General features: G+C 41.5%; 1 protein-coding gene across 1 annotated transcript in view; it reads left to right on the forward strand.

Annotated features, from left to right (window-relative positions):
* Nucleotides 1-12,349, forward strand: part of il16 (interleukin 16) — a 119,180-nt gene that overhangs the window by 50,799 nt on the left and 56,032 nt on the right. The window contains exons 8-10 of the mRNA XM_069661528.1: nt 3,757-3,905; nt 4,573-4,683; nt 6,689-6,803. Of these exons, the coding sequence (XP_069517629.1) occupies nt 3,757-3,905; nt 4,573-4,683; nt 6,689-6,803 (375 nt within the window). The remainder of the gene's footprint in view (nt 1-3,756; nt 3,906-4,572; nt 4,684-6,688; nt 6,804-12,349) is intronic.

Consider the following 12,349-nt stretch of genomic DNA (forward strand, 5'->3'; position numbering starts at 1 on the left):
TGCCAATCATGTGATACTCAACTGAAAAGCCTTTAAATGGTACTGTATAACTGTAATGATGCAAAGTATAAGAGCTTCTAAGACTTGTGCTCACAGCAATCAGGATAATAGAAACTCGTGTTCAATGTAAAACACAACACTACCCAAACGGGCATGGTTTTGCACTTGGCTCTGTGTGTTTCACAAGGACGGTACCTTTATATCCAATCCAATACTTTGCTTCCTTTACCAGCCATGCAATTTCTGGGCAGTTTCACACTTAAACATGTTAAACAGTGAATGATGGTAACAGTATGCACTTGGGCATTTATTTGTATAGCGCCAAATCATAACCAAAGTTATCTTGAGACACTTTACAGAAGGAGCAGGTCTAGACCGTACACTTTTTTCTGTTATTTAAAGAGAGTTCCAACATGAATCACCATGAGTAGCACTTAGCAACATTTGGCACATTGGCAAGGAAAAACTTCCTTTTAACAGGCAGAAACCTCGAGCAGAACCAGACTCATGTTGAACAGCCATCTGCCTCGACTGGATGGGCCAAAAATGGGATAGAAGGAGATGCAGGATAGAGACAGGCAAAGAGAGCAACAACAACATATGTTCTTGTTACAACAACAACATATGTCCTTTTACATCAACAACAACAGGTAATACATACTTATGGTTACAATGCCATTAATAGTGGTACACTAGTGTGAAGATTAGCAAAAAAATTAATTGGCAAGAACAACATAGTAATGATAAAGGCTGCAGTAATCGTAATTGTAACAGTTGGAGTTAACAGGTCTACTATTAGCATTAGCAGCAACAATAATGATACTATGTGGAAGACTGATGTCAGAGAGACAGAGAGAGAGACACAACCAAACACACACACACACACACAGACAGAGAGAGAGAGAGAAGCTTGGTGTGTCAGATCCCCCCGGCAGTCTAAACCTATAGCAGCATAACTATGGGCTCTTCCAAGCCTGAACCAGCCCTAACTATAAGCTTTATCAAAGAGGAAAGTTTTAAGTCTACTCTTAAAAGAAGAGAGGGTGTCTGCCTCCCGGACCTTGACTGGTAGATTGTTCCAGAGGAGGGGGGCCTGATAATTGAAGGCTCTACCTCCCACACTACTCTTAGAGACTTTAGGTACCACAAGCAGGCCTGCATCCTAGGAGCGCAATGTTCTAGAGGCGTAATAGTGCACTATGAGCTCTTTAAGATATGATGGTGCCTGGCCATTAAGAGCTTTGTAAGTAAGAAGAAGGATTTTAAATTCTATTCTAGATTTTACAGGAAGCCAGTGCAGAGAGGCTAATACTGGGGCGGCTCAGTGGTAGAGTCGGTCGTCTTTCAATCGGAAGGTCGGAGGTTTCGATCCCCAGCTCCGTCAGGCTACATGTCGAAGTGTCCTTGGGCAAGACACTGAACCCCAAATTGCTCCCGGTGGCATAGCCAACGGGTATGAATGTGGTATCTGATTGACAGTTGGGCACTTTACGTAGCAGCCTCTGCCATCAGTGTGTGAATGGGTGAATGTGATATGTAGTGTAAAAGCAGCTTTGAGTGGTCGCAAAGACTAGAAAAGCGCTATATAAGTACAGTCAATTTAATACAGGAGAAATGTGATCTCTCTTCCTAGTTCTTGTCAGCACACGTGCTGCAGCATTTTGTACCAGCTGAAAGTTTTTAGTGACTTATTAGGGCAGCCTGATAGTAACGAGTTACAATAATCCAACCTGGAAGTAACGAATGCATGGACTAGTTTTTCTGCATCGTTTTGAGACAAGATGTGTCTGATTTTTGCTATGTTGCGAAGGTGAAAGAAGGCTGTCCTTCATATTTGTTTCATGTGGGAGATGAAGGACATATCCTGACCAAATAGAACTCCCAGATTCCTAACAGTAGTGCTGGATGCCAGGCTGATGCCATCTAGGGCAGATATATCATTAGAGAAAGAATCACTAAGGTGTTTGGGGCCGAGCACAATAACTTCAGTTTTGTCTGAATTAAGTAGCAGAAAGTTTCTAGTCATCCAGATCTTTATAATAATAATAATAATAATAATAACTTTAATTTTTATAGCGCCTTTCATGGGACCCAAGGTTGCTTTACAAAGAGGAACACAGAAACACTCACAAACAGACTAGACACAGTACATTAAATGACTGGAGTTAAAGGCTGTAGGCTGTGTTGAAAAGATGGGTTTTGAGGATTTTTTTTTAAAGAGTCCAGTGTGGGAGCATTGCGGAGGTCGGGAGGGAGAGCGTTCCAGAGGGTGGGGGCTGCTACACTGAACGCTCTATCCCCGAAGGTCCACAACCTATTGTGAGGAATGGAAAGCTGGCCGGAGGTAGATGAACGGAGGGCCCTTGACTGGGTGTAGGGATGGAGGAGGTCAGTGAGGTACTGAGGTGCCAGACCATGGAGGGATTTGTATGTGATGCAGGACTTGACAGGGAGCCAGTGAAGGTGGATGAGGGTGGGGGTGATGTGCTGCCAGGGTTTGGTGCGGATAAGAACCCTGGCAGCTGAATTAAGTACATACTGGAGCCTGTCCAGGGTTCCCAACAAAACACTAGTAGTCCAGACGGGAGGTGATGAAGGAGTGAATGAGGGTCTCAGCTGTGGAGTCGGAGAGTTATTAACGGAGGCAGGATATATTTTTGAGGTGAAAGAAGGCGGATTTTGTGACAGATTTGATGTGGGATTGGTAGGAGAGGGTGGAGTCCAGAATGACACCCAGGTTGCGGACTGTTGGGGATGGGCAGATGGAGCAGCCGTCGATGTTGAGACATAGATCTCCAACCTTCCGGAGTAGGGCCTTAGGTGCCACGACCATGAGCTCAGTTTTATTGCTGTTGAGTTTGAGGAGGTTTGATGACATCCAGGTTTTTATTTCATGGAGGCAGTATGTCCTTAAGGCATGCTTCTAGTTTATATAGCTGATTCGTCTGGCTTCATTGATAAGTATAATTGAGTATCATCTGCATAACAATAAAAAAAATTAATTGAGTGTTTCCTCATGATATTACCAAGAGGAAGCATATATGAGGTAAAAAAGAATCGGTCCGAGCACAGAACCTTGTGGAACTCCATGACTAACTTTAGTGTGCATAGAGGACACATCATAAACATTAACAAACTGAGATCGATCTGAAAAATAAGATTTAAACCAACTTATCTTGACCTTGACATTGACCTTAATGCAGATCCTGTAATGCCAAGCAGCTGCTCTAGTCTCTGGAACAGGATGTGATGGTCTATCGTGTCGAAAGCAGCACTAAGATCTAACAGGACGAGTACAGAGAGAAGTCCTCTGTCTGAAGCAATAAGTAGATCATTTGAAACTCACACAAGGGCTGTCTCAGTGCTATGGTGGACTCTAAATCCTGACTGAAAGTACTCAAATAAACTGTTGTTATGAAGAAAGTCACATAATTGATTAGCGACAATGAATGCCTGCAGGTAAGATGCTGATCACAATGCAAGGTGCTAGAATTAGAAATTTGGAGGTACATTTGGGGGTACATGTTTTTAGAGGGTTGATGTTAGTGAGCAGTCTAATCTGCTTAATAGAAAAAACATTCTAGATCACATTATAGATCTATTAATATAAATAATGATTTAATGCATTAACTGAACCATTTAGGTACAGTGGTGTATAATTAATGGCTGCTGCATTCCATCATAGTACAAACTATCCCTGAGCTACAAAAATTGAACCAGATTTTACTTTTCTGATGATAATGTGTGTTAAACAAGGTGTTCACCCTTACTGGATTGGGGATCTGGAGAGCATCATCATGAAGACCCCTGAGCTGTACACCAGTCACCCTCAGGTGAATGCTGGTTTTTATGGAAACAGGAAGTCTCTATCCCAGCAGCTGGACTTGACTCACACCACTACACAGGTATTTGATTTGTCTGATATTATAAACAGAATACATGAAGGATAACACCTAGTGATCATACATGTGCATGAATGTCACTATGGGGATAACACATAGTCAAGAAAATATGCGTTTCCCTTGTGCTCCTTGTATCTACCTCATTCTCAGCACTGCTACTGTAGAAAAGATTAAGGGTGTAAGCTCCGGTGAGATAGTGGAAGTAAAAATGCTAGTTAGTCCTAGAACAAAATTGGCAGAAGTGATTATTTCCCTCTCTGACAGACCAACCACTGCTGGCTGATGGAAAACGTGTCACCGCTATTGACACCCAGTCCATAATACTGCAAATGAAAAGGCTTTCATCAGTGGGCCATAGGCTCAATCAACATTGTGCTATCTCATTCAGCGATAGAAAATGAAATGAAAATTTTTGAGATTATTACTTTAAGCATTTTGTTAATTTAAATAAAAAAAAGTAGATTAATATTAATCATTTTTACTGGTATCTAAAAAACACGTAACAAGACAAAGGTGTATTCAGCATGGAAAGAGTTGTATCAGTGTTTTAAAAGTTACCAATGTTTCAAAAAGGAAGCTAAATATTTCTGTGTGACCATGGTAGATACAATATGTTAATACATAGTAGGAAAAATAAAGAATTAAAATGTTGATATGTACTCATCTCCAGCCTTTGCAGCGACCCTCACGCTCCCTCAGCTCTGCCCAGCTGGTACACTCCTGCAGCAATGTGCAGGCCTTTATTATCTGTAATATTGTGCTGATGAAAGGCCATGGCAAGGTAGGACCCACACACCACCACCAAAACTGTTTATTACTTAAATCTCTCCAGTATCATATGGTGAGCAAAAGTTACCGAAGGTTGTCTGTGAGCTGTGAGGACAAAGCTGTACACCTTGTTTCTTTGCTTATCTTGTTCTGTACAGGCATGCATAGTATTCTCTGAAGAAAAACCTCTTCCTGCTTTCTTTAACGTGTCTAACAAAACAAAGGCTCTCCTGGTGTTATGTCCTCAATGGTGTCTGTCCTAGCTGGTTTCCAAAAGCCAGCGGTTTCTGTGATTACTTAACAGCAGCAGTCGTCTTCTGCTTCTGTCGCCTGATTCATCAAACATTTAAGAACATATTACTGATGATTTTCAAGGCACGTTTCTGAAAATGGTTGTTTAAGTAAGCAGCTAATAATTGGCCTGAAGTAATGCGAGCATGACTGATAATAATATATGATAATATGATGAAAATATATTTATACTATTTATTTTTTTACTTAGTGCGTGTGATAAACTGGTCACTTAACCTTTTTCATTGCAGTATATATGAGAAGTGACTTAAGATTTTTATTCTAGAACATGCGCTTCAACTAGTAGCAGCAAAGTCTGGTAGCTCTGAATTTTTTCTGAATCTTTACTTTATTTTTGTTGTATTTTTTATCATATTTTGTCAACTACTGATGGATGTTTCTGTGAAGTCTGTGAAGACTCAGAAAGTATACCGTGAGTTCAGTTTTCTGTGTTTTACTGAAACCTGGTTGAATCAAAACATCTCCAGCGTGGATCTACCTGGCTTCACTCTCATATGGTCAGACAGAGGTGCTAAAGCTAGTGTCAAGAGAGAAGGAGGGGGTCTGGCTTTATTTGTGAACCAGCTATTGAATTATTGTCAGTTGGTATGCGACCATACTATGTACCAGAGAAGTCAGTCATATCATAACAATAGTGATGTACATCCCACCCAAGGCAACTGCCGTAGTTCCATGTGAAGTTCTCCATGAAGTAGTTGCCAGGATACAGACTAAACATCCTGAGGCACTTTAAATAATATCAGGAGACCTCAATCATGTTACCCTCTCCTCCAACCTAACTGGATTTACACAGTTTGTTAATTGTCCTACCAGAGAAAATAAAACCCTTGATCTGCTGTATGCCAATGTCAAAGAAGCGTACAGAGCTAATGCCTTACCACCACTGGGCAGGTCAGATCACAACTTGGTTTATCTGAAGACCTGTTACAAACCTTGTGTGCTGAGGCAGCCTGCAACCACACTCACAGCCAGTAAATGGACACCTGAGGCTAGTGAGGCTATAAGGGACTGCTCTGGATGCACAGATTGGAATGTGCTGCTGGAAACAAATAAGAACAGTATGAACATTGACGGACAGGTGTGAGGGAAATTCTTCTCTCTCCTCTCTGTATCTAGGCATACACCTGGATAACAAGTTGGACTGGTCCCTTAACACAGACGCACTCTACAAAAAGGGGCAGAGCTGCCTCTTTTTCTTAAGGAGGCTCAGATCTCTAGACATCTGCAGTAAGATGCAGGCTGAGGCCATTCTAAACAACACCGATCATCCACTTCATAACACCTTGATGGACCAAAGAAACAACGGTGGTGGATGGCTCCTCTCTATTCGCTGCAGGAGGGAGAGATATAGAAGATGTTTTGTACCCACAGCCATCAGACTTTTTAATTCTTTAGTAAATGGTAGATGAGATGTCAGACAAGTGAATTACCCTTTGGGTATCAATAAAGTTATTGTTATTGATATTGTTAAGTAAACACACTTAAAATAACTATAGAAGAAATGAAGAAATTATGTTGGGTGGTTGGGTTTGCTTTGTATGTCATGTAGAGACGCTTTCATAACCAGTTAACTCTTTGCAGTACCTTAAAGTATCCTCAGCGTGACTCTTTGCAGCAGCTTTTCCTCTTTACATAAACAACTGTCCCACAATCTCTGCTCATGGAATTAATATTATAATGATTCCTCTGCTGTGTTGCTGTGCCAGGGTCTGGGCTTCAGCATAGTGGGAGGGAGTGACAGCATTTATGGACCAATGGGGATATATGTCAAGACCATTTTCCCCGAAGGGGCAGCAGCTGCTGATGGAAGACTGCAGGAAGGTGAGTGAGAACATGACACCCATTTACAAACTTAACTGAAGAGAGGTTTTACTTTTTGTTCTCGATTACTAACTGTAAGACACCTATATCTGCACATATTACCTCTGGATCACAGACAATGATGAATCTTACTTTTTTTAATGGATAAACTGGATAGTTTCCCAACATCCCACTGACATTAACCATGTTCAGAGGTATTCAAACTGAAAAACATTCTAAATTATACATATTAAAACCCGTTTGGACTTCCAGCTTCGCGACTAATGGAGTAAGACGTGCCTGCGGGAGCTCCCGCAAGACTTTCTCTAACAAACATTAGGGCTTTTTCACAAACTTTTTATTATTACACTTTGACTCCACAGGCTCGGTGTGACTGTATTACACGTTGATATGCCTTCAAAACCAAAAAATACGAGCAACCTGGCGACTACGCTACCGAGGTCTGCTCCCCCGGCTACATCCCCGCTAAGTGTGGCGACCACCCCGCCGCAGAGTGCAGCTGCTAAGGCGGCCCCTCCAGAGGAAACTGCTGCCGTCCCGAGCATGACTTCTGCTGACTTTAAGGCTGAACTGCTCGCTGCTCTTCGAGAAGAGATGGTAGGCATTTTTAAGGCTGAATTGGAGACAGCAATGACAAACAACTTGACCCAGATAAAGTCCAAGCTGCAGAGCGTGAAGACGGAGCTAAATGCTAACATGGCGGCTATCAGGTCGGAGGTGGATGTGCTAAAGGTGACTGTGAATGACATGGAGGTCTCGCTGTCGACATGCACTGACGATGTGGTTTCTCTCAAAAGCAAAGTGAACAAACTCTCGGCCCAACTTGTTATTCTTGACAGCAAATGTAAGGATCTGGAGGCGAGGTCTCACCGTAATAACGTCAGGATAATAGGACTACCCGAGGAGCATGGCATGGTCGACGTGGCCACAGTTTCAACCCTGCTTAAAGACGCTTTCGGCTTAGGAAAAGAGCCAGTTGTGGACCGTACGCATCGAGCCCTACAACCCAAACCAAAACCTGGCGAACGCCCTCGTCCCATAATAGTACGTTTACACTATTATGCAGACTGTGTTGATATCCTACGGTGTGCCAGAGCCCAGCAGCGGATCAAGGTGAAGGATTCAACAATCTCCATTTTTCCGGATCTCACTGCATGGACGGCTAAAGCCCGTGCAGCCTTCAATGACGTCGGACGCCAGCTTAGAGACATTCCGGACATAAGGTTTGGGCTGCCACATCTAGCGCGCCTTCGGATCACAAGAGGGGATGTCACAAGGGAATTTACATCACCTGGGGAAGCCGCAGTTTTTGTGAAAACACTCAGGTAGACTTGGGTTTGTTTTTGCAAAGTTATTGAAGCACAAGTTTGAGTGTGGGTGCCACTGCATGTTACTTTTAAAACAGTGATGCTAAAAGGACTTTAACAGCACTGTCTACCAAATAGTTTTGAATATTGTATCATTATTGTAGATATGTTTTGTTAATTTTTATATAAATGGCACCACAACTCTCACTGTTCTAATAGGCAGTCAACATGCTTATATTTGCGCAAGTTTCTTTGATGGTTCTGAGTTCTGTGTTGTTTAATATCCCGGCCCTGTGCTTAGTTATACATTTTTATTTTCTTAACGTTTGCAGGAGCTCCGGTTAGGTTGGTGCGAGTCGAAGATGACTGTTTGGTCCGAAGCCTTGAGTTTGTTCTTTCGATTTATGACTCCTTGTGGAGTTAGCACTGGTATCCTATCGTTTGGGGATGGGATAGTGGAAGGTGCGATGGGGGGAGGTTGTGGGATTTGGGGTGAGTTAGTTAAGTTATCTCCTTTTTCTTTTCTTTTTTTCTTTCCTTTTTTTCTCTTCTTCCTTTTTTATTTATTTATTTATTTGTATTTTTTATTTTTTTCTCCTTTTCCTTTTCCCCCTTGTCCCTGGAATGTGGGGTTGGGAACCTGGTTGCCTCCACTATTTTAATTCACATTCACATGGCTAATGTTACAAGCTCAATTGTAAGATTTATCAGTTGAAATATTAAAGGTTTAGGAGGTGCTGTTAAGCGGTGTAGGGTGTTCTCCCATTTAAAGCGCTTGAAACCTGACATTGTGTTTTTGCAGGAGACCCATATGAGGAACAAAGATCAAGTCAGACTGAAATGTCCCTGGGTTGCTTAAGTATTCCATTCTAGTTTCAACTCAAAGGCCAGAGGGGTTGCCATCTTGGGTAAATCTATCCCATTTACCCTGATTAATACCATTTCTGACAAAGACAGCAGATATTTGATAGTTTTAGGTACTCTATTTCGTGTGCCTATCCTGTTAGTTAATGTATACGCACCAAATTTTGATAGTTCCTGTTTTATGAACAAGCTATTTGAAAATCGACCCTCTCTGAGTGACTGTTTTTTGATTTTTGGAGGGGACATGAACTGTGCTATTGATCCTCAATTAGACCGTTCTAAACCTGACTCAACCCAATCACTAATTGCTAAGGCCCTTTGCAATTTCATGTCTAGTAATGGCTATGTTGACCCCTGGAGATTTCGTAATCCGAGCAGTAGGCAATACTCTTTTTATTCGCACGTGCACCAGACCTTTCTCGTATAGATTATTTCTTTGCTACACTTATGCCAAAAGTTACAGATGCTTCGTATCATCCAATCATTGTTTCAGATCATTCCCCTGTGTCCATGGATGTTCAGATTTCTCCCAGACCTCGCTACTCTACCCATTGGCGATTCAACACCTCACTTTTATCGGATTTCAAATTTCATAAACTTATTACAAGTGCAATAGATGATTTTATTGCTCTTAACTACTCTGATTCTGAACCTATTTCTAAGGCGCTATTGTGGGAGTCCTTGAAAGCATATTTGCGAGGTCAGATAATTTCATACTCTGCACATATCAGAAAATTAAGGATGTCAACTATTCAGAAGCTTTCATCCGATTTAGAATCAGTGGACCTACAGCTTTGCGACCGCTCCTTCTGACGATCTCTCAAAGAGTCGTGTGGCCTTACAAACTGAGCTGGATCTTATCACAACTAATGAGGCGGAGTGCTTGTTGCTTCACTCCCGTTGTAGATACTATGAACACGGCGACAAGTCTGGTAGGTTACTAGCTCACCAGTTGCGTCGTCAAGCAGCCTCACGTTTAATACCTCGCATTAAGGATGGATCGGGAGCATAGCAGGAGGACCTGGATGTTATTAACTCTGTCTTCTCATCTTTTTATGAGTCCCTGTACAAGTCTGAACTCTCGTCAGATCTAGCTGATATGCACACGTTTTTGGATGAACTTAAGTTTCCTCCCATTAATCCAGAATTGGTTAGTCAATTAGATTCTGCTCTGACCATTCAAGAACTAAATTCAGCTTTACAAAACATGCAAAATAATAAGGCCCCAGGACCTGATGGGTTTCCGGTCGAATTTTTTAAGGCTTTCCATGCCAAACTTATTCCATTACTTTATTCTGTTTATGTCGAATCTCTGTCACTCGGCTCTCTCCCTGTTACATTGAGACAAGCTTCTATTAGTGTTCTTTTAAAAAAGGACAAAGATCCTGAACATTGTACCTCCTATAGACCAATCTCTTTAATGAACGTAGATACAAAGATTCTTGCAAAAGCCTTGGCTCGCCGACTTGAAAAGGTTCTCCCAACAATCATTTCCAAGGAACAGACTGGCTTTATAAAGGGGCGCCAGCTCTATTATAATGTCCATACTTTGTTAAATATAATCTACTCAAAAGAAACAACAGTTACACCTGAAGTAGTGATATCGATTGATGCTGAAATGGCGTTCGATCGAGTTGAATGGAACTATCTATTTGCAGTCTTAGATAAATTCGGATTTGGTGGAAGTTTTATATCGGGGATATGCCTTCTTTATACACTTCCTTGTGCAAGTATTACCACTAACAACGTTCAATCCGGCTATTTTTTTTTTTAAATAGAGGTTGTAGACAGGGCTGCCCCCTTTCTCCCCTCTTGTTGGCACTCGCAATAGAGCCCTTGTCTATTTATTTGAGGACCTCTCCCACTTTTAATGGCATCACCAGGACTCGTGCAGAATTTTAACTATCGTTATATGCAGATGACTTGTTGCTATATGTTGCAAATCCAGTGAGAGTATGCCCCGCCATTGTTTCATTCTTTCATAGAGTCGGCCGGTTTTCATGGTATAAAGTTAACGTTGCCAAGAGTGAATGTTATCCTGTCAATAAATTAGCAATGCAACTTTCCCAAGCTGACATTCCTTTTAAATTGAGCCCTTCAGGATTTAGGTATCTTGGGGTTAGCATAGCCAGATCTTTTAAATCTCTTTACTCTGAAAATTTCTCTCTCCTTTTAGCTGAGACTAAGGCAGATTTTCAAAAGTGGAGTACCCTCCCCCTCTCTTTGATTGGGAGAATAAATACAGTCAAGATGAACGTCCTGCCAAAGTTTCTATTTCTTATTCAATGTCTGCCTATATTCTTACCAAAAAGTTTTTTTAGAACAGTAGACTCGACTAATTGTCATTTTTTGTGGAATGGCAAAACACCCAGAGTCAGACAAAAAGTACTTCAGAATTGTAAGTTTTACGGCGGCCTCTCTCTGCCAAATTTTCAATTTTACTACTGGGCCGCGAACATAACAAAAATTATATTCTGGTGCAAGTCAACTAGTATACCTTGGTGTCAACTGGAGGCAAAATCATGTCCCCCAGTCTCTCTTTCTGCTTTACTAACTGGTCCAATCACCGCAAACCCCTCTTGCCTTACTTACAACCCTGTGGTCACAGCTACCCTTAAGATATGGTTTCAATTTAGGAAACAGTTTAAATTTATTGCTCCCACAGTTTAAACCCCATTGTTAAAAAATCCTGTGTTTAAACCCACATTTACCGATTCCACTTTCTCCTTATGGCAGGATAAGGGACTGAAATGTTTTAAGGATTTCTATAAGGAAGGGGTCTTTTGTTCTTTCACAGACCTGGTTACTGAATTCAATCTTCCACCCTCTCATCTTTTTAGATATTTCCAGGTGAGGAACTGTGCAAAATCCTTATTCCCCAACTTCCCTCACCTTCCACCAAAGCGGCCATGGGGTGAACTTTTACAATTTAATCATTTATAAAGGTCTTTAATCTCAAAAATCTATAGTTCTATTCAGTCATATGATGGTCATTTGACCACCAACACAAGAGAGACTCGGGAGCGTGAACTAGGATTGTTTTTTGATGAATATTTGTGGGAATCCGCACTGAAGGTCATTCACAAAACCTGTATTTGTGCCCGTTTGACCTTGATCCAGTTTAAAGTTGTATTTAGATGTCATTATTCGAAGACAAGGTTGGCACAGATTTTCCCAAATACAGTAGATGTCTGTGACAGATGTGGAGGCTCACCCTGCAATCTTACGCATATGTTTTTCTCTTGTCCAGCCCTGACAAATTTTTGGCTAACTTACTTCAATACCATGTCCAAGGTATTCTCAAAAAATATAAACACTTCACCACACATTTTGGTCTTCCGGAAGAGTATACCCAATACTCTACTAAAGATTTGG

The sequence above is a fragment of the Semicossyphus pulcher genome, unplaced genomic scaffold, assembly GCF_022749685.1.
Source record: "Semicossyphus pulcher isolate SPU_LCO1_2020_fin unplaced genomic scaffold, fSemPul1.0.p SCAF_1, whole genome shotgun sequence".
NCBI lineage: Eukaryota > Metazoa > Chordata > Actinopteri > Labriformes > Labridae > Semicossyphus > Semicossyphus pulcher.